Source organism: Malurus melanocephalus, unplaced genomic scaffold (genome assembly GCF_030028575.1).
Source record: "Malurus melanocephalus ecotype Western Australia unplaced genomic scaffold, MMel_1.1 scaffold_22, whole genome shotgun sequence".
In the NCBI taxonomy this organism is placed as follows: domain Eukaryota; kingdom Metazoa; phylum Chordata; class Aves; order Passeriformes; family Maluridae; genus Malurus; species Malurus melanocephalus.
The window spans coordinates 4,035,222-4,058,323 of record NW_026623254.1 but is presented as its reverse complement, the minus strand read 5'-3'; the positions used below and the strand labels follow the sequence as shown (position 1 = coordinate 4,058,323).

General features: G+C 39.8%; 1 protein-coding gene across 2 annotated transcripts in view; it reads left to right on the top strand.

Moving 5' to 3' along the window:
• The first annotated feature begins 4,644 nt into the window (after positions 1 to 4,644).
• The window catches only part of IPO8 (importin 8), a 43,197-nt gene continuing 24,739 nt past the window's right edge, over positions 4,645 to 23,102 (top strand). For both annotated transcript variants that reach the window (XM_057390098.1, XM_057390099.1), the window contains exons 1-9: positions 4,645 to 4,874; positions 13,112 to 13,193; positions 15,265 to 15,421; positions 16,688 to 16,846; positions 17,840 to 17,996; positions 19,036 to 19,125; positions 19,533 to 19,627; positions 20,199 to 20,283; positions 22,207 to 22,341. In XM_057390098.1, the coding sequence (XP_057246081.1) occupies positions 4,791 to 4,874; positions 13,112 to 13,193; positions 15,265 to 15,421; positions 16,688 to 16,846; positions 17,840 to 17,996; positions 19,036 to 19,125; positions 19,533 to 19,627; positions 20,199 to 20,283; positions 22,207 to 22,341 (1,044 nt within the window). In that variant the 5' untranslated portion in view covers positions 4,645 to 4,790. The remainder of the gene's footprint in view (positions 4,875 to 13,111; positions 13,194 to 15,264; positions 15,422 to 16,687; positions 16,847 to 17,839; positions 17,997 to 19,035; positions 19,126 to 19,532; positions 19,628 to 20,198; positions 20,284 to 22,206; positions 22,342 to 23,102) is intronic.

Here is a 23,102-nt window from a genome sequence, read left to right as displayed (position 1 = left end):
ATTGCTATTCTGATCTCCATAATACCTAAAGATGTTATGTCATATGATTTTTCCATGGTGATAAGCACTAGGGTAAGAATACCTCATCATGCTTTCAGACCATACTTGTTTTTGAAAGCTTCCCAAARTACTTCAGAATATTTCAGTGCATTTTTTACTGACACAGTTTTAGTCTAGTCAGTATGTCCAGACTAATAACCTAGTTCTTTATTCTGCTTCCCGACAAAGCATTTAACAGGTGAGTCTCCCAACCTGAAAATATTTCACTGTGTAGTTGTCATGTAAATACCATGTGATGGTGTAAGCTGTATTTCCACTCCTTTTTCCTCAGTAATTGCTAAATGAAGTTGATTRAATTGTTGCATTAGGAAAATGCTTTAACTATATAAGGATTAGAATTAAGTCTAATTAAAACATACAAAGGGGTATCTTAGTTYTGCCAAATTTCCTATTGCTGTCTTTGCTGTGCAAATTAGGTACCACCTAAATTCTCTCTGGTTTACTTCTTTTGTGCTGCCTGCTGAAGATACACTTTAAGGGTACRGAAACACTATGTTTGCATTTAGAGGGAGTAAATTTCAATGTTTCCTTCTCATGACATCAGTGAAACACTGGAGCTATCCAGTAATGGGGAGGGTGTAATGGTTTTGCTAAGAGCTAATTTTAATCAGAGTAACTGGTATGGGGCTGTTTTTTGGACTTGTGACCGAAAGAGCATTGATAACTCAGAGATGTTTTGGTTATTGCTGAGCAGAGTTTGCACAAAGTCAAGGCCTTTTCTGCCTCTCACCCCACCCYACCGGKGAGGGGGCTGGGGGAGCACAAAGAGTTGGGAGGGGTTAAAGCCAGGACAGCCCAAGGGATACCCCAGACCTGATGATGCTGTGCTCAGCAATACAAGCTGGGGGAAGAAGGAGGAGAGGRGGACATTTGAGTTACGGTGTCTGACATCTAAAGTCATGATTACACGTGATGGRGCACTGCTTTCCTGGAAATGGCTGAACACCTGCCTGCCCATAGGAAGTGGTGGATGAGTTCCTTGCTTTGCTTTGTCTGAGTTTCTGCTTTACCTGTTAAACTGTCTTTATCTGACCCCACGGGCTCTCTCACTTTTGTCTTTCCAGTTCTATTCCCTGTCCCACTGTACATTAGTGAGCTGTGTGGGGCTGTGATGCTGGGTCAGGGGTACAAATGGAACAAAGGGTTTCTTAAAGTTTTAAAAATTCTAATGGGCTTGTGACTTTTCTGGGTTATTTTTCCAGATCATGAAAGTGTGGGGAGACTATAATCTCCCACCCCTACCGTGGCTGATTTCCTGCACTAAGGAAACCTCCATCTGCAGGCTGCAGTGGTAGTGCAGAGAATGTCACTGCTCTATCCTGTGCTTCAATTTAGGTACCTTTTCCTCCCTGACTGTTTTGTTATCTACAGCTGCTCCAACAAAACTGTCAGTGGAGGAGATGGCTTCAGAATTTTAACTCTGATCAAGGGCTTGTGACTGGAATGCATTTATCTACTGCAGATTATCCTTGCTAGCTCTTTATCAAATCTRTACATGTCTTGTGAAGGATATGAAAAGTCTGGAGAAATGCAGTACTATAACCAGGTACAAATTAATTAACCCAGTTACACGCTTGTTTACAAGTATTTGATCAGTTTAGTTTTCTCTCAACTGTAAACAATTTTATTAAGAATGAAAAAAAGTACATGTTTGTGGATTGAACGTTTCCAGGCAGTGTTGTACTTGAAAAAAATAATATTGTGAAGTCCTAATCTGGCTGGAAAGTACTAGTTCATACAGCTTTTGGGCCCTAGAGTAAGATTTGAGGTGTGGTTGGTATGGAATGAAGGCTTTATGCTAAGTACAGATCCAATCACTTTGYCATTAGTTTACTACAATGAAACAAACCCTACAATGAGAACAGTGGTTTGCTTTTAGCCTGTAGCACATGACACAGAGGATTGTTGTTTTCTTCCTCGTGCTTTTTCAGGAGTGTGTGTTAGTAACTACACCCTAGCACCAGGTGCTGTCCTGAAGGGACATGGCTGCCATGGTAAGGGCGGGGTTGTTCTATGCCAGCAGTGTGTTACACACAGCTGAGACTCCACCAGCGTGTGTTTAAAGGCCACCAAAAGCAAGAGGACTAATTCCAGTAACCTGCAATATGYAAGGTTTTTCTAGGTTTTTTTCCACCTCACAAAGTTCTTGAACTTAATAGAGTTATTTTGATGGCAACTCTGTGAGGAACCTGGTCTGATTTTTGTTCGGGTCAAACTGGTTACTTTGAAAATCCTTGGTTTCAGTGACTGAGTTTTGAAATAAGATTGTTCTAAATACTTTACAAAACTATCATTATAGTGCACCCGGAAAGCTTTGAAGCCTTAAAAAAAACCCCAATCTTTGCTTTGCATTATCACCTATTTCCCTGGTATTATTAGTTTTATTTTTCCTTATTTGCATACTGGTGCAACTTTGAGTTCATTGTTTTTAGTTTCTTAGTATCTCACTTGTCCCTACACATTGGATCTTSTCTCACCAGCAGTTAGAGAGCTGACAAGAAAAATCTGAATTTTACCTCAGATTCTTTATTTGCRGAGTAGCAGAACAGATTTAAAAAACCAAACTCAACCATTCATTCTAAGCASACGAATCCCCAAATATTAACAGAATCTTTGCTCTGAAAGGCATATGACTTCTGGTTTATAGGTATTTTTTTTCATCCTGACATTTCTGAAGTCGCATAAAAGTATTTTCAATTAATGACTAAATTTATCTTTAGAGTAATTTCTAAGTATCTGGCATCTAGCAAACCCAGCACACAGGTAAACTACAATGCTTGCAACACTAAAAGCACCATTTTAAATGCAAGTTGTAAGTACAATAAAATTCTGAAAAACATTTTAGCAAGATGTTGAAATGCCCTTTAAGTATATTTTGTTATTTATTCATATGTTTTACATCACTAGCTCTACAAGACTAAAGTTTTTCAACGAATAAATTTAATAACTTTTAAGTTAACCTACCAGAGATGAATACACAGAAATGGAATGAAASAGAACTGCTCTTAAACTGTCTGTAACATGCTGATTTGGGAAAAGGGAGTAGAGACAGACTACTATAAATCCTTTAAAGTAATTTAAAAGTATGATATGGAATTTTTATAACGGGCAGTTTTCCCTCAACAGGTTATTACCTTAACCAAAATGGGAAAGCAACAAAGAATCACCATAGTTAATAACATATACCTTTTACATGAACATTGTTTTTGTTTGTATTTTATGATTACTGAGCATACTCTCATCTGCTTYTAAGAAGTGGAAAGGTGAATGAAAGTGCCTACAATTTCTTGCTAGGTGCTGCAGAGCTGCATTACAGGGGAAAGATAATGATCAGGTGTTCTGCAAGACTTCAAAAGGTGAAGACAACCACAAGAGAGCGTACGATCTCCAAGTGCCAGGTAGGTGTAATTCATTGTGACAGATTCCTTTTTAATTAGAGGTAAAGTTACTAGGGGACATTTATTTTATTATTAAATCACCATAGTGCCAGCTGCTTTAGCATTTTGGTTTATACTGTAATTACARTGAACAAATGACATATTGTCCAACTGTATTCTTCAGGCACCTGTATAATGKGATGATSTTGTAATTGCCYTTGTGTTTGACTCCTAAGCACAACRAATAGTCTTTCTGTTCTTTCTACCACYTAATCACACACCTCTGGTTTGTAAATGTTATGTAAAACATCACCTGCAGATGTAACCAAAGGATTTGGCTCACCAAAAGTGTAAGTCATGAGGTTTTTCTGGTCTTTTAACCTGAGAATTACTCTGTTGACAGACATCTTTCTTCTGCACAGATGCTTAGACCTTACTTTAATTGGCTTGCATGTTCTAGGATTTAAGGGGGAAATATTAGCACAGAGGAGGAGAAGCAGGGTGGGGCAAGAGCTTTGAGTTTTGAAGTGTTAGAAGGTGGTGTTTGTAATCCTCCTGAGGGATAAGCATCTCCCACCCCCTTTCACCACAAACAGCATTAAGATAAGCAAACCCTTTTCAGGTTCTACTGATCTACATAATGATGAGGACAAGTATCACCCGGAAACCTGCTCAGAAGCAGAGTACGAATCATGATGTGTAACCCAACTGTGCGTTTTAGGAAGCTCCTTGCAGCGAATTTCTGTCTTCCTGTATGTTGTCAGTCGTTCTGGTGCAGGGGACATCCCTGAGGCACCTGGATAACTGTGAACAATATCAGTTCTCCTCCACCTCACTCTGTCCCCGTGTTCTCATATTACTGTGCGAACGACTCACGGACTAACAAACACAGAACACCCAAGCCTAGCATGAAACCCGAAAAGCTACCTAGAAAACCAGAGTGTAAACTATTATGAAAGAAAAATGTGATTTTAAAATCCTAATTTAAAAACCAGTCCATGCAGCGGCCCGACGGGAGCAACGGCCGGCGTTCCGTACAGCGCCATGGCGGCCCCCATGGAGTCAGGGCCTGCAAACACCACCCCTTGCAGGCTGACTCCTGCCGTACAACAAGATGGCGGCCACCTCTGCCCTACCCCTTCCCCAAGCCAGAAGGCGGCGCCGCGGCCGTAAAGCAGCGCCCGTTTCCCGATACCCAGCTGTCGCAAACCCGTGAATGGCTGTGGAAAGGGGCCGGGGGGGTGGGGGACGCGGGCCCGCGCTTGTGGCACGGGGGGGCGGCGGCGCTAGCGGCGGCTTCTCCGCGTCCTGCCACCCCGGGAAAGCGCTGCCTGCCGGGAGRGGAAGGCCGAGATGGATCCCAACAGGATCATCCAGGCGCTGAAGGGCACCATAGACCCCAAGCTGCGTGTCGCCGCCGAGAACGAGCTCAACCAGGTGAGGGGAGACCCGCGGGCGGCCCGCCCCACGCGCGGCACGGGGGCGCCCGGTCCCGCCGGCAGGGGCGGGGGGCACTCTTCCCCGCGCCGGGAGCGCCCGCCCTCAGTGCCCTCAGTGCCCGCTGCGGGGCCGGGGGCTGCGGACGGGCGSGTCGCTGCCCTCGCTCGGGGGTGACCGCGATGCTGTGACCCCCGGGGCAGGCACTTCCGTGTGCGGCAGCCCGGCCCTCGGCGTGGCCGGGGCGCTGCCGCTCGGTGTTGGAAGGGATGACATTGATGTGGCCCTGCGCGGGTCGCGCCCTGGCGCTCGCAGGGGACGGGCGGTAGTGACGCTCGGGCTCGTTCTGTCCCGTGCAGCAACATGGCAAGTGAAACTTGGAGGAACGCGCGTTAGATTTTTTGGACAGTATTTGTTATGGCACCCTACAGTTAATCATAGAATACAGAGTATGTAGAGTTGGAAGGGAACYATCAGAATCAGCGAGTCTTAACTCCTGGCCCTGGCCAGCAGYATCCCCAAGAATCCCACCGTGTGCTTGAGAGTGTTGTCCGAACACTTCAACTTTGTCAGGCTTGGTGCTGTGGTCACTGTCCTGGGGAGCCGTTTCCAGTGCCCCAGTCACTCACTTTTCCTAATGTCGTGGCATCACGGAAGAAAACCGTGACCCCAACCTCTGAACATTTGAGGAAAGTTCCCTTGCACAGCATTAACAAAACTTCAGTTTCTATAYTTTGATGGAGTATTTGATGAATTTTGTTGGAGGGCTTGGAGTTTTTTGGTTGTGTTGGTGTTTTAACAAAACAGTCAAGGAGAATTGGCTGTCAGGAATTATTGCTACTTCAGGATTGCTCCTCCGGCTTAGTTTTATATTTGGGCAACTTAAAACTCCTTCTGAATTAGATACAGCTAATCCTTGCTTTAGCAGTTGGTAAATTCCTTTAGTGAATCAGTGGATTAAGTCCTGGACATTGAGAATATTATTGTGAATGTTTAGATAAGGATGCAAAGGATGCAAAGCTTTTTTTCCCTTTTTTTGGTATAGTTACTTTAAAAATTCATCAGTATCTGTTTTTATCTGTGCTGTTAAGGACTGGGAGGGAAATGACATATTTATGAGCAGCCTGTTGCACAGGAGTCAAAACAACACAAATTGCTGCTACTGCAGTGCTCTGTACAGAACAAAGAGGCAGTTTCTGGGTTCCTGGGCCCTTCCTAACTGCTGTTTTAACATCATCAATAAGTACTTCGAAGTTCAGGAAAAGTCTTGAAAACATTTTAAGTTTGAGAGCTGTGAAGCATTCTGAATTTAAGCGATGCGTAGTGCAATTCTCATAAAAGACATGGATTTTAGATTCAAAGAGTACAAATAGACTTATTGAAAACAGGTTGAGATGCAGATTTTTCTTTCAAAATTCTTGACATATTTTCTTTTTGCTAACTTATGAAGAATGGATCCTGAAATCAAGACATACCTATTTTTGTGTAGGCTTCCTGTTACTAGGTGAAACATAATGTATCTGACTGACGGTGATGCAGTGCTGGGTTTGACACGACTCTTTGGATGAGAGGAACAAAAGTGCCCCTGAGGAACGTTGCCTGATGTGGGACTTTGACATCTTGAAACTTTTCAGTGCTTTTGAAGCAAGACTTCAAAGCAGTGTGTCAGATTCCCCTCCCGTGTATCTGATGGTAGTGTTGGCATGTCTCTGTGTTCCTGCAAGTGCTGGAATCCAGGTGCTGCTCTAGCATTTCTCTTGTTCTAGCACAGGAACCAATCCACCACTCAAAGAGAAAACGCTCTGACAATAAGTACCTGAAGTGGTGATGTAGCCCTTGGCCAAACAGAACAGCGATCACCTTTATTCTGTGCCACAGTTACAGGGATGCTGCTCTTGAGACAGGCTAGGCAATGTTGAGGTAAAACTYKGCTGTTAGCTGATGTGCAGTGTGCWTTGGCATTCAGCTTTGAATCCAGGTAGTGCCATGAGTTTCCCAGACACTACAAATCGTACTAGTCCACCCAAACACTGCCTCTCTGGAGGTGTCTCATTGCTGTAGCGGTACAGAGTCCTTTAGAACAATATCTTAATAGTCCTGACTCCATAGTTWGCTTGCAGTGTAGAGCATGGGGAGTGGAGTTTAAATGAAGAAAAGCTTCTTTACCTGTAGGAAGACCCAGCATGTTTGAAAGTGCTTCTTTCTCATCTGTATGTTCTGCACCTGTGTGAAGATACAGCTAAATCAATGAGTTTGCTGTCTGCCTTTGGATTATTACCTAACTGCATTCAGAAGTGGAATCAGGATTCCTTTTTTTTACCCCCTTTTTTTTATATCTGTTGGAAGGRTGCTTGTGAATTTTCTTCCTTTTGCAGCTAGAAACAAGTGATRGTTTTCAGCCAAAATTGGTTTATGGTCCATTTATATCCATTTGTGCCAATCTTACTTCTTAACTAGAACAGGTTTCTTGGTACGCTCTCTGACATATTTGTCAAAGGCTGATCTCTAGAGGCCTGTTTTTTCTAGCCTCAGTAGGCTGTATTTCTTTTGCCATATAATAAAACAGAATTTATGAAATCTAATAATAGGAGCACAGCTCTTCTCTGCACTGGTTTCCCTTTGAATTAATCTTTCTTATACTCTCTGGTCATTTGTGTTCGCAGTGTTCTAGAAAGTCTCATGCTCAATGCCACTAATACCTCGTTAAATACTAAATCTACAGTTATCTTCTTTGTGCCCAACATCTGCGTGTTTGTTGTCACTCAGCATACCAAAGTCCTTTCATCCTTTCATTCTATGGTTGTTCTTCATTAAGAAACCTCAGGTTTTTAGGAGAAATTCTATCATCCTTGAGTACGTGACCATGCACTTTGGCCTCTTACCCCACTCTGTTTTTGTTGTTGAAGCTCTAAAGATCACTCAGTTGTTTGTAGGATTTTTCTGATCTTTCTCCTTGGTTGATGCTACTTCTGAGTCATCAACAAACCACACTTCTCTCTGTGATCTGAACACAACTGTAAGTGTGGGATTTATTTGAAATCTGATTCTTCCTAAACTAGAGCAGTAATTTCCTGCCAGGTCAATGTCTATATCATGTAATTGCTGTCATTTCCCTTTTAGCCTCYTGGGTTTCTAAGTATACACATCTTTCCATCCCCCTCTTTTTCTTTTGCCCCCCTGGCCTGCCTTTTTTTAGTTCAGCTCTGTCATGTAATTAGTGTGCRCTTGATGATATTTATCAATCACACCATACTTAGGAGTATAGTTAGTTATCATAYCAAGAAATCATACACTCAATTTGTGTGCATCGTTTATCAATATATGTTCCAGGCTATTACTCTTGTTACATCTGTCTCATGGACTCCCAAGGATTTTTACTGGGTCTATTTATTTATTTATTTATTTTCTGGCTATATACTGCTTTCATGTGCCAGTTTTTGGAGTGCTGTGAAATGTACTGTCTGATTACAGAACATCTAAATCCAATTTAGATAGGATTTCCATACAGTTTGTATGCATTGATCTTCAGTGGCTCAACATGCTGTAACACATTCCTTTGGCCTGTAGCAAAGGGGAAAAGAAGAACTCAATTGCAGAAACACAATTGAGTTTTTTTAAATATTGAGTAGGAGTTACATAATTTGGCTTTGACAGAAACTGAGTAGCAGTGCTGGAAGAAGTGTGAGAAGATTGCCCAAAGGCAGAAGAGTCCAGAATAAAGTTTGGCTTCCTTCCCCATCTTTCCACTTCTTTGTTGAGCTGGCTTCCATAGTAGGCAGAGGTCTTAAGGCCAGTCTAAAAGTGCTGGTGAGCACTTCATGATTCCTAGAGGAAGAAATCTCAGGTATTTGTATTAAAGACCAATTTGATAAAGATGCTGACTTGGATGATTAAAATTTCTGTGGAAAGTGGCGTTTCTTTGAATGAATTTGGCAACAGAACCCATAGAGGAAAGAAATTCAGTTTCAGGTAGGTTCTTACRCAAGCTAATTTTCACTCTGTGTGAAAACCCTGGTGTGTTTTCCCCTCCCYACACAGTACCTTGGCATATAAGCAGGGAAAGAAAACAGTGGCTTTTGAAGTTCTAGCTTGTTTTAACAACAGTCTGTGACTGACAGTTAAAAAAATAAGAGTGAAAATGCTATTGACAATTGCAGAAATATTCTGAAGTGTGCTGATGGAACGTCTAAATATAYATYTCCAGTAMACAGAAACAGAAAATAAAACTTGGTAAACCAGGTAGCTGAACATTTGGATCAAATGTATTTAAGCCCTAAAATAATCATTGTAAACAGTTAATTGCTCATGAATCCAAGGTACAAATTTCTTCTGTGTGTTTTTGGAAACAAAGCTGCGGTGCCTTATTTATTCAGCAATTTTTATGTGCCATATTTGGCTTCAGAGGTAGATAAAGAGTGGTGTTTACTACTGGTGTAGAAGGATGGTCTTGGCTTGCAGAACCTGAGGGAAGGCTTCCATGTTTCCCATATCCATTGTCCTAGAGTGTCCTGTTGTTTTGCAGGGGAAGAAGCACCTTTCAGTGCCATTCTGCACTCAGGCACCATCAGTACAGTGKGAAAGTTATTGACAAATGTGATTCTGGAGCAGTTGCTCGATGTGGACTTTAAATGTGACAACAAGCAAGACACAAGAATAATGCTTCATGAAATCAGTTTAGTAGTTTGTAATGTGTGATAGCCTGGGAGCCAAATCTGARCATTAGATGTGAATAGCCTTTGTTTCAGTAGGATGCCTTTGGGGAAATGTTCATATATTTTCCCTACTTCCCTGTCCTTGTATTCTAGCTCTTTTCAAGTGATGGTGCTCTTCTTGATGTTTTTTGTGGCCCATCTGAGGCTCACTTGGGTGTCTTATGTTCTGTACCTAATCACATGGAAGAGGAAATAGGAAAAAAAATTACATGTTCTCTGATCTCTTGAAGCCTGGAGCTGTGATGCTGAGACAGGGAGGGATCCATCATGCCAAAGGTGAAGGAACTGAGTGCAGAAAGCTGTGCAGCTGCAGTGCACATATCCTGAGACAGTGGACACAGATGGAACAACATGCATGGTTCATGTGCATCTCTTCTCCATTGCTGTAAATTTACCCAATTATGTCTTCCCAGTGTTGCGTGCCTCTCCCAGTATAGCTGCCAGCCTTGCACACTGCTGTATCCCATCCTCTTAATCCCAATGGGAATTAAATGAGATAACTTTTTAGCATAGATGCTGTGGTCTGTGTTTCGTATAAGAACAGCCAGTATGTGTTTTACACAGCTTTAAAATAATTGCTGTTTGTAAGTACTCAGTGAAAGTTTGTTTTTCAAAACCTTTTACTTTCCCCTTCAAAATAAACATATGCCCCAGTGGACCAGCACTTCACCAAAAGTTTTATCAAATCACAACAATGTGGGTTCAAGGCAGTGTAATTATTCAAAGTGCACAAAGCACCGTGCTGTGTTTATGGGAGCTGTGCTGAAGGCCTATTTCAGCCATCTGGTGCCTCCCTGCGGCTCCTGGGCACGGCTCTTCAAAATCAGCACATAGTTCTGTGTTCCTTCCGTGGCACTGACAGTATTCCCGCTCTGCTTTTGTTAAGGTGCAGCTGCAGTGATACAAAGAACTGTCTTGATGAACTCATCCAGCTTCAAGGTCTCTTCCTTTCCCATTTCCATGTACACAGTGTACACCTGACACCTGCTCTGTGATGGTTCCTCTGCACCTGCTCGTGTGATGCTGTTCAGCTTTGCTTGCTGATGTCCAGAGCAACGCAGGGAAGGGACATAGCCCAAGATCACAATTAGCACGACAACTAAACAAACGAGAATGTGCTGGTTTAGGAAAAATGTTGCTGCATGCAGCTTTTTAAAAAGTCTTCTGATCTAAAAACTGCGAACAGCAGTTTTCCTGACCGGGTTTGTTGCTACACAAGTGAGCAGGATGTAATTTGAGCTTCACAAATACAACAGAATAGGGTGTCTTGTTTCTAAAATGGGCTCACAGTCTCTGTTGATCTCTACAGTCTTCTTGTTTGTGATAAGAGTAGTAAACAGAGCTGTGTAAAAATGTAAATGATGGGTGTGACAGCAGTAGGGAACAGAAGGATTCAGTGTGCCCGGCGATCTCTGTAGAGGTGGTGGTGTGTGAAGTGTAAAGACATGCACAGAGTGCTGTGCTGGTGGGGATGGGACCCCTTGGGGACACTGTGCCTTCCGTCTGCGTAACAGGGCTTTTGTCACTCCAGGCACTTGCTGAGCGGATCTGGCACAGAGGCCGAATAACCATATTTGTGTAGATCCTGGCAAAACTTCAGGGAGAGCAGTTGTACACCGACACGAATGGTACCCAGAAAGCTTCCTGAAGTAGCAGTGATTTTAATGTAGATTCAGTAAAAACTGTTTGCACAGGGGAATGGAGATAATATTTTTATCACTGTGTCCACCCCAAATGTGGTACTGGTAGGATTCTAGCAGGAAACCACCACCAACAAAACAACCCCCTAAGAAGTTGCATTTTAAATCTGTGTGTTCACTGTAATACTAGTTGTGTAGATTGGGTCTGAGAACAATATACAGGCACTGTTGAGAACCAAAAGGACAGAATTCATGCATGTTCTTGATTTTCTGTGCTGCTGGGATTTCTCATGCTTTCCTTACCTCTGTGGAAGTTGGGGGTTGAGTCCTGGAGGATGCTGCAGTCTGCAGTCTGCTGTTCTGGCCCCATCAGAACCCACCAGTGTTGCACAGATTCTGTCCAGCAGTGACAGAAGGGCAAGCTTTGCACTCCAGGATACTGAGTTAAAAGGTGATCTTTGGAATCCAGTATGCTTCAAACAGTTCAGCYTGTCTGTAGATGAGTGGAGCTTCTGTGCTGGATGTTACAGCTTTTACTTTGGAGCCTTTCTTTGGGGTAATTAAAGTTTATAGAGAAGGAAATTGCAGGAGAGTATGCTTTTGATTTGCTACTACTGCTTTTATCTCAGATCTCAGATTACTCTATAAACATCAAATGAGTGTCTGAGCACAGAGTAGGTTAGAATTACACTATCATTATAGTGAATAAAATGAGGGCCAGAAAGTTAAGTGATTTGGTAAAATTATCGAATGATAGTGGCACGATGCAGCTGGGACACTTAGGCATCATGAAAGCAATGTAATTTTGCCTCATTATGTAAATGTTAGATCAAGGAATTGGGGACATGAAGGGCAGAAAGTATCTCTTATTTCACAGCTTTCAAATGAGGCAGAGTTTATGGCAGGATGTTCTGTGCCTGCGCTTAAAGGACAGCTCTGGAAATAACCACAGGCATWATGTAGTGGGAAGAAATACTATAAAAGGTGAAATACAGAAATCTCCTGCTTTATAGCCCCAAGAAACATCTCTCTTTGAACATAAAGGGCATGGATCCACGGGATGAAAGATCTGACCTACGAGTAACCACTGATGCTGCCAAGGCTTAGTAGTAACTGCACCACGCTGAGTCAACGATTCCTCGCTGGAGGAACCCTGGTGGATGGCAGCAGGATAATGCTATCAGATTGTCACATCTTTTAAATCTGGTRTGCTTTGCTCAGAAGTTCACTGAGCATTGTTTTCTCTTTGAAATTCTTCARCTGCATGGCTGATGTAGTGTTTGAAAAGTTCCCATGAAGGCTGTTGGGTTTTGAAGTGTTTTCTGCCTAGACTTGATTTTAATTGAAAATGTTTATCCTACTGTTTCCCCAGTTTTTATTGAGATGCAATGTACATCTGGTTTGCTAAAAGATAGATGTATACAGCTAATGCAGATGCTGTTTACACTTAAAAAGAGTTTTAAATGCTTTTTAAAAATCTCTTCACTGTTCCTGTTCTACCACAAACTGTTTTGCAAATAAATGGCGTATATTGATGAAGCCTGTCAATATCAATTTGACTTATTGGACTAAGTTAAATAATTCAAAGACAGATATCTAGTGCTTTTTGTTGTCTATACTCAGAATTATTTAAATATTCATTATCACTGATCTCTAATTGAGAAACCTTTCGCATTATTTAGTCCACCCATGTGTTGTAACATGCATGGCTTTTACAAGTAATGATTTTGATTTCTGCGGATCTGGGTAAATCCAAGTGCTGAAACCTTTCATACGTCATGAGGAGAGTGCAAAAACAGTGCAAAATCCTTATTTCTCGTTCATYATTTGCTAATACAGTCTTCTTTAAGATGGTGACTTGCTAACTGTTGTTTATGTATTTCAGTCCTATAAGATCATCAACTTTGCTCCAAGTCTGCTGCAAATCATAGTATCTGATCAAGTTGAATTTCCAGTGCGTCAAGCAGGTGAGATAAATCTTTTGTTCCATTTTCTTTCAGTAGAAAGTCAGTCTGTTATTTGAATAGACTCTTGGACTGTTGCTATGTAAGTCAGTTCAGGTTTGTTCTGAAAGAGGAAATTAAAAAGATCTATCTCTGCTTTTCTTGCCTACGTGAGGGCTGGATAAAACCGTGGGTATAGGGTAGAGTCCTGCTTTGACTTTCCCTGTGTGAGTAGTGATCCCTACTGGATTGCTGTGATACTGATAMGAGAAAAGCATGATTACTACTCAAAAGTGAGCACTCTTAGGTATTATTTCTCCTGGTGGTGAAGAAGCAATGATGACAAGTGTGAGTTTAAAAATAAAAAAGTGTATCACATTTGAATACATTTCTCTATTTCAATCTCTTTTCCTGAAAARATAAAAATTTCTGAATAATGGAAATAACTCCTTAGCTCCTGGATCAAGGGTAGCCACATGCATTTAGTCAGTATCTTGGTGACTAGTTAAGTAAGTAGGTGTGAAGGAAGATCACATCACTGGGAAGTTACAGAGTTGCAGTCTGAGCATGTCTGGAAGGATTGCCCAGCTGTGTGAGTACAGGTATGGTGGTGCAGTTAACTTTAGGGTATGCATTTGTGGAGGATCAGATTCTAAATTCCCATAATCCATTTTAACAATCCTGTATAATATTTTTGTCAGATGCAGAGACTGTTTACGTTTTTCAGTAAATTAATTAATACTATTTCATTTATGGCTTTGATTTTATCCTATGGAACAGCGTTTCCCATGGAAGCACTGTTGGGTTGTTTTTGGTACAGATCCCATTAATCCCCTGAGTGCTTTGGGGTGTGCTGACATATTCTGTTTGTCATGCTGGCCTTTATTTTTTCAAAGATAATCCAGCTTTGAATGGTGTTGTTAGTCCATTCTGTAGTAAAGTTTGATGCCTCATCTAGACTCCATAAGGTAATTTTCATAAATTAATCTCTCATTTCAGTATCATTCAGGAGAAAAACCCAACTATRTGGAATGTAACTTTTTTTTAAAATTTATTTTACAGTGGGGTGTAAAGTAGAAAAGCACATTTAAGTTGTATTTGTAAGCCAACAGATTTCCCTGGGAATTTTTTAAAAGCCAAGAATTTGTATAACAACAAGATCTATGGAAAACGTAGATTAAAGTTTTGGGCTGGTCTTTCAGGACCTGTTTCTTKTCTGACTAGTCTAGCATGTCAGAGACAAAGAGCTGTTTTTCCTCTTGCTCCTATAAAATATTTTACAAGCTATGTGTTTTCATACTTCACAATTTGTTATCACCAAGAAAAATGATTGTACCCAAGGATATCTTACTTATACTTTAAAACTCTAGCTAGTAATCAACCAAAATAAACTCAGGCATGAGTTTATTAAGAACATTTCTTTAATGCCTCACACCATATTTCCTATGTTTCTTGAAGAATACCTACAGGCATTTTAGTACTTATGCATAAAGGCTGCTTTATTTACTGTTGAAGATTAACTTTATTTTTCTTGTTTTTTCATGTGAGACAGAAGGGAACAATTCTAAGGGATTATGGGAAATCCTACTAGTGAGATAAAGCTTAGGGAATTCACAACAAACATTTCTGTCTGAATAGAAGGTAGGGCCACGTGCCAGTTTCATACTGGGCATTTCCCCAAGCAGAGTGTCCCATCTGTGTGTGCAGCGATGTGTTTACACGAGTTTTCCAAAGCTTCACTTACTGAGCTTGACTAGTTGTTTTAGGSATGAGTGAAAACACAGATAAGTAGATTTTTGCTGGCTTGTTTAGAGTGATGGGATATTATGTCCATATGGAAGACTGCTGTAGTAAAGAATGTACCTCAATGCATGCTGAGGGAAATATGACCCTGTTCTGTTCTGATCTGGCACTTGAGCCTGATCCTGTGTGAAATTGTAAGAGAAATGCTTTTCTGACTCAGCTATGCTTAGTGYCCATAGTTTTTAAGAATTCAAGTGGTGGTTTTTAGTTGTGTTTTCAGCTGTTCTGCATGTTGAGCACTGGTCAATGTGTGTTAGAATTAAACTCTTCTTTCCCCATTGTCTGTACTTAGCTGCCATTTACCTGAAGAACATGGTGACACAGTACTGGCCGGACCGTGAGCCACCTCCTGGAGAAGCAGTTTTTCCATTCAACATTCATGAAAATGATCGTCAGCAGATTCGGGATAACATTGTAGAAGGAATAATTCGTTCTCCTGACTTAGTGAGGTACCTTACATTGCGCAGAGATTTTTCTGTTGCTCAGGTTTTCACATCTTCCAGTCTGGATATTGTTAACATGAGAATATCCATGTTTTGGGAGATGAAACAGGTACTTTTTTGCAAAAGTAATAGTAATGTAGTTACACTTGCTGCTGCATGCTTGTTTTTCAGAAATGTAGTAGCCTGGCAGAGAGCCCTGTGATGTGGTTTATCCTCTTAGGGTGTTGTTCAAAGTGTCTTGTAACACTTGCTGTAGTGACAGCCTGTCTATTTGGCTGATTCAAGGCAGATAGTATATACAGGACTGTCTGCAGTATAGAATTAACCTTCAGGGAAATAGTGTCCAAGATTTTATTTCCTTTTTTCTAGTAGCCCTCTTCTTAATTACTTTATCGATTTTGATATGTAATCCCGGTTTTTAAATATGTATTAGTGTTCTTGGTTTTAAGGTGTTAAAAGACTGATGAATTGCTGCTCTCTTTTTTTTTGCTGGAAGAATATTTAAGACTCACAGACATACTACAGTCTATGGTTTGTACCCCTCTAATTAAAGTGTGGCTGATAGGATGGGTACTAATAKTTTCTGCAGGCTTTTTTTTTTTCATTGCTCAGCAGAAGTAAAAGTATTTCTCCACAGCTTCTAGTTCAGTGCTACTCAAGATTTTTAGTCACACCTCACTTTAGTCAATCAACAGTCCTGCCTTGCCTCWCCATTGTGAGTGGCATCTAAAAGTGTGTGGCAGGAGGGAAATGGTGAGTTGTTTTTTACCTAGTTGGCTYTGCCATATGCTTTGGAGGTTGAGAAAGTGCTGTTCTAGAAGATCCCAGGAAAAYTGTAATTTCTTGAGGAACCTGTGGCTTGGATGATAACACAGGCCATTATTCTTTCATGAAAATATACAAATTCCTGGTTTTGTGGTTGCTTTCAGCTTGATAAGCAAGTATAAATATTCATTTTCAAAGTATGACGCGAACTGGTTTCATGAACAAGTAGTTCTTTTTAAGTACTGCTTGACAGATGTGGCGAGAGAGGAGGGAGGGAGAAAAGTAGATAAAATGTTCTAAAATTAGTTTCTTCCTTGAAGTTAATCCTGTCAGATTTTTCCTCACTTTTCCTCTGCTACTTCCCAGAACTCTTAGTGCTGTCATAATATGTCCGATACTTATGACATAATATAGATATTGTAGCCAATAAATCAAGATTTGGGATCTAGCCTTTAAATGAAACACTACACCACAAATATTCATTTATATTTCTTTTTCCCATCACAGAGCCCAGCTGACAATGTGCCTCCGTGCTATCATTAAACATGACTTCCCTGGCCATTGGACAGCTGTGGTAGACAAGATAGGATACTACCTGCAGTCTCCAAACAGTGGGAGTTGGCTKGGGAGCCTCCTGTGTCTCTATCAGCTGGTGAAGACTTATGAGTAAGTTGATGTCCATCAGTAGATGAGGAGTTGGTACTTTGAGTCTGAGTTGATTACTGAAAATGACATTCTTAAGAGCRCTGGCAGTTCTACAAGGGAATTCAGATAGAAAATGGGAATTAATAATTATCATATGCTTCCTTTCCTGCAAATAAATGAAAAATATTCATCATGTTTATATCATTAGTGAATTGAAAGCAGACCTGCCAGCAATAATCTGTATGAATTTACTGCAATTTTTTTTCTTGAGGCTTTGTACTTTTGATCTGGCTGTAAAAAAAAATCCTTAGGTGTATAACTTACTTTGTTTGAAGGCTCCCCAAATTCTAGATGTATGAATGCAGATTATTTTCTGCTTTTATATCATAAATACAGTGCTGTTGTTTTCTTATACTCCTATTGCATGTTTGTTAYCTGTAGTATCCTCCTGATAGTCTAAATCCACAAAGCATAAATTAGGAGCAGTGTAGTGGGGCTTATAATTCATTTTTTAAAATTGACTATTGTTAGAAACATGTATAAACCACACAAAAGGAATGTAAATGGAGAAAGAGGACCTGTTCCAAAGCAAGGAATTGTCTTTCCCTTTCAATGGCTGGTCACTCCTCTGTGTTCAGCACCCATCTTGGGTTTGGTATTGGTATGAACAGCAGAGAAATTCAGGTGCYTGCTCCTGTGAGGTGACAATTCAGTAGTAAACAGTAGTTCTTCCTTTCAGTAACTGCCTATAAGGTAACAGTCGTTGTTTTCCATTTTTTTTATTTATAGGTATTTCTAGTGAATTTACAGAAATGGTTCAGATGGGGGTTAGAGRRGGKRRRRKKRRSMRAWTYYKGAWWWTYYTTTTTTYGTTGTTTTTTTAGGGTGCAGAAATTAAATTGTTGGTGGGRAATGCAAATAGGCATTAAAATCAAATTGTTGGTGGGGAATGCAAATAGGYATTAAAATYTCCAGTGTGTAGATCCTGGACCAACATTTTTGTTTCCTTTGCAGATACAAAAAGGCAGAGGAGCGAGATCCTCTCATAGCAGCCATGCAAATATTTTTGCCTCGGATTCAGCAGCAGATGATCCAGCTYCTGCCTGATAACTCCCATTACTCTGTACTGCTGCAGAAACAAATCTTAAAAATCTTCTATGCTCTTGTTCAGGTTGGCATCTGTGTAGAAGGAAACCAAACTTTTACTTTGCTGGGCACAAAGACCCTTTTCAGTACACTCAGGGGTGTGATTAAATAGGAATACCCATTGGGATGGGAAAAGTCATGTACARTAAAGAGCTGTTACAGAAATAGGATATTTATAGATTTTTCTACTTGGAAGTTAGTCACATGATCTCCCAGATTAAATTTTTAATGAATTTAGGTGCTTCTGCACATTCCATCTGTAAGCTCACTAGAGAAGTGTTCCTATATTTATAAAGTTGCACAAAGCCTGGTATGAACTGCATGGAGATCTAGATTGTGTGTTTGGCCTCTGAAAGTGTCAGTAATGGATATTTTAGTGTAATTGTCAGATACTGCACTTCAGTAGGTGGCATTTCTCATTMTCGTCTGAAGATCTGGCAGATATTATTTATTGAAGCACATGCACTTTAGCAGATGAGTTTGGCTTTTACAGGGATGGGTTTSGTGAGGCAGTACTTATAGAGGATCAGAAACAAAACCAGATCCTTTCAGAATCCCTGAAAMTTCTTACCAGGGATTAAAAAGCTAAAATAATTTATTAAATGGGTGRAGGATTTAGAAGATGCCAAGATCCTATTTTTCTTGTCAGTAACTTGCCTGAATATTGTCACTTKGCTTTGGATTTTGTGAAGAAGTAAGATTTACTGGGTAGTAACTAGATAGTACTAAGAAGTACATTTTGCTTACTAAAATGCTGATGATTTGCCCAAACCATGTAATACAGATACTGCAGTGGTCCTAAAAGGGTGCCTGAGCTGTTGTGAATAAGAAAAACAGAATTGGCAAGTTTTTAGAGCAAAGTACTTTGCTCAGATTGTGTTTCCCTCGAATTCCTCTCTAAATTGTACCAAGAGGGATGCAATTAGAGTAGTATTGATATGTAACCAAATTAGTTTTAATTTTACTTAAAACCTCATCTTTCTTAGAATGTAACTACTGCAGAAAGATCTGCCTTTTACAGAGAAAAATAGTATTTCCTACCTGTGTTTTTTCCCTTATTGCAGTATGCATTGCCCCTCCAGTTGGTGAATAACCAGACTATGACTCAGTGGATGGAGATCTTCCGGACCATCATTGATAGAAATGTACCGCTGGTGAGTTTTAGCTTTGTCAAGACCTCTGATATTTGTGTGTTTGAGAAACAGTGAGTGTAAAGATTTTCTGAATGTTCTTTAAGATTTTTGTTTAGGATTCTTATCGKTGGATAAGATTTCCTTTTGAGCTAGAGTGATGTGGTATTCAAATACATCTGAGAATTTGTATAAATAYGCATAGTTTTGAAAATTAAAGTACAGGCATTGTGCAGGTATTGTACATTCCAATCACCTTAATTAGCTGGTATAATGTATGTAAGCTCCTGAGTGTTATGTAACTGTTAACAGCACCAAAGCTTTAGTCCATGCTGTGTGTTTATGTTAGTTTACTCAGCAAGGAATGTTTAAAGCATAATTTCTCTCAAYAAATGACTGAACTAACTTAAAATAAATGTATTTGTTTGTAGGAGACTTTGCAGATTGATGAAGATGATAGACCAGAGCTGGTGTGGTGGAAATGCAAGAAGTGGGCATTGCATATTGTCGCTCGTCTCTTTGAACGGTAACACACTGATCAAAACCTAAACTTGGGTTTCAAGTCCTGTGCCATTACTTGACATGCGAGTGGAGAAGACAGTTTGATCAATTAAACAGCTCATGGTCACTAAAGACTTTTTCCTCCTGCTGTCCCCTGCCTTGCACTGGCATAACACTGGTCTCAGCTCTTAGTGAAATGATTTGACTCTGTTAAGATAGCAAGAAACTTGCCCCAGAGGAAATCTATCTAATTATATGTTTATTTTGCTGCATCCAGCTACAAGTGTTTATATTCTTAAATATAAAGGCAGGGGAAGATTCAAAAAGAAATCTATAAACATGGAAGTTACAAAGATTGTGACAAAAAATCAGCAAGTGTTTACTTGACTATAATATCATACCTTGGGATAATTTAAGAAAAGAAAATGGAAGTGAGGTGTTATATGGGAAAGGATGGCTTAGAAGGAACCTGTGGTAAAAGTTTCCTTTGCTGGTGCAAGAATACTCAGGATCCTTTATAGTTTAGGAAGTGCTGTGTTTTCCTGACACTGTAGACTTCTCACAGTGTGAATATCTGTGTCCTTTTCTTTTTAAAGCTATGGAAGTCCTGGAAATGTGACTAAAGAATACTTTGAATTCTCAGACTTCTTTTTAAAAACATATGCTGTGGGCATACAGCAGGTAAGCACAGATCGYTTTTTATGAATTGCAATATTTTGGCTGAAGAAATGTATTAATTTTTAACAGTGTGCTTGTATCCAAGTTCACTCATTGAACAAAAATGAAGAGAGTCTGGCAGGTTTTCCTTGTAGTGATTGAGAAGTTCTTGAGAACTCAGTGCCATACAACTGAGGTATAATAGCACAGATTTTCAGCAATTCAAAAAACCCTGCAGGAAAATCCTCAGAAAACGTGAATGCTGATGAAATGGTATTATCCATGTGTATAAGCACTCTTGGTACTACTGAGGGGAACACTTTGGATGCAGAAGCCTCATTTCCCAGAAGGGTGTCTTTTTAGCCCTGTCTTTACCAAATGCTTTTGCTGCAAGCAATTTAGGCATGGTAATCCAATGATACTGTTTTATTTCAGGAAGATACAAGCAAATTAGAAGATGTCTGGAGAACAGCAATGAACGTTGTTTTATACCTGGAAAACATATTATGTGGAAAATATAGCATAAATTCAGTTTGCAAGGAAATTATTTTTGTTAGGGGATGCTAATTTATTTGTGTTTGACATGGTATGTGGAGACAGTTCAGTTCTGATAAAGTTGCTAAACAAATTACTTTTCTCCATCCAGTTTGACCACAGAATAGTTTATCCATCAGGAAGAGCTAAGGAGAGGAATGGTGGTAAGGCTATAAATTAAATGAAAAGGGAAACAGTCTAATATTTATTCTAAAGTCCTTGCAATGTGTGACTCCAGAGTGGACAAATAGGCCCATTGGCAGTTAGAATTTGAAATACTCAAAGTTGGTCTGTTAAGGTATTAAACTCTTGCAGAGGGGACAGTTAGCTTTCARGATAAATGTACTGCATGTTCTGCACATTTCTTCAACTTCTGGCTCTTAAATAGTGATTTGTTATGATTCCTTGCAGAGTTAGTAAGAATTGYAATGTGAATATTACATTACTAAGCCTTTGTTACTTATTCATCAGTTGGTGAGTGCTGACATTGTGCTAGAGTCTRTATAAGATACAGACAATTCTTGTCCCAGGAGCATGTCATATAAAAGACTTAACATCAGACTTAATATTCCTAATGAAGGAGCTATATTAAAAATAAAATTTAKTATAATGTTCTGAAGAATTATGAAGCAGAATTATTCTGCTGAAAGCATAKGACTCAAAATTTTGTTATGCATTGCCCTTGGTTTTTATTGTTATTCATGCATATGCCACTTCATTACACTTACTAATAATTCCTCTGCCATTAGTCCATTAGTGCAGATTTGTGGCTTTGTATTGTGTGTTTTTCTTAGAAGAGCAAACCTTTATACCATGGAGCTTTATGTGATAGAGTTTGTAGTAGCATGGTGGGTGATGCTATCTGATGGCTACAATAGATAATTGAAGTTAAGGGGTTTGCTTCTCTTCTGATTCAGAGGTTTAGGTGAACCTGTTTTTTCTTTCCTGGTTTAGTATTTCTGTTCTCATCACTATTCTTCCAAGTAATTTGTCTTCTTTAGGGACCTTTCCTTAAATATGAACGCAGACACTACTTAGCAGGTATAGAAGCCACCAGTTTGCAAATCTCACTATGCCTTTTCCTTTCCTATTCCAAATTTTGATGAGGCCTCTGTAAACGGTGAGCCTGTGACTATTGAAGTACATCTTTGGTTTATAGTCACAAGTGATCACATGCAGGGCCAGTAGTAAAGGTGGACATCTGCAATAATGTGTGCAGGATTAGAACCTTGATATTAAAATTTTTTATGATATTTGGATCAAAGGCATTATAGTGATTTCTAATGCTAGAACATCTGCTGTAAAACTAATTCATCTGTTCGTGTATATTCACTGAGGAAGTGCACTGCATGTTTATGCATGAGATGGAATTTTCAGTCTTCATTTAAAAATATCAATTTGTYGTTTCTTTAGGTTCTCTTAAGAATCTTAGACCAGTACAGGCAAAAAGACTATGTTGCACCACGTGTTCTTCAGCAAACGTTGAATTATCTGAACCAAGGGGTGATTCATTCTATYACATGGAAGCAAATGAAGCCACACATACAGGTCAGTGCATAAAACCCAGTCATAAACAATGCATGTCATCAGAGGARTTTAAAAACACCCCCTCCCCACACACACCCACCACCCYCAAGTTCYGTGGTTTTAAAGAAGGTTTTGTGAYTCATTCAGSAGTTGATATGGAAAATAAAATAAAATTTCTACACAAATGTGGTTGTGCTTTGCAGTATATGACTAACTTTTATTGCAGATACTGTTAACTCAYCRAAGATTCTGTTCCATAAGTTTCTTATTTTAATTTTTACAGTCTGCTAGACAGTCATAATGTTCTGGCTTTTATTAGCTGCTGGTGTTCAGAATGGTATATAGATTTTTGATTGTAGTGCAAAGATAATGCACAAAGAGAACATTCACCTAAAAGGAACTAAACCCTCTTTTAAGGACATATTTTATAAGTGAACTAAGAACAAATGAAGAGTGTTTTTCATGCTCTCTTGTTTCTTTCATACCATAAGATTCCCTTTTTAGTTAATTCCACGACTTTTGAGAGGAAGGACTCTGATATTCATTCTCATGTTAAGYATTGCATTGGTCAGATCCTTCTGCAGAATGCAATATTCTGCTGTTTACAGACTGTCCTGAAGTATATTTTGTACACGGTAATGGTAATGTATTACTATAAAGGTAGATTGTATAATTGCTGCTGCTGTCTGGGACTGATTCAAAAGGAAAGTCCTTATAATACTGTGAATTCATTTCTGTTAGACAAAGTAAAAGAGTGCTGCTTAAAGGAATTTAACCCTTCA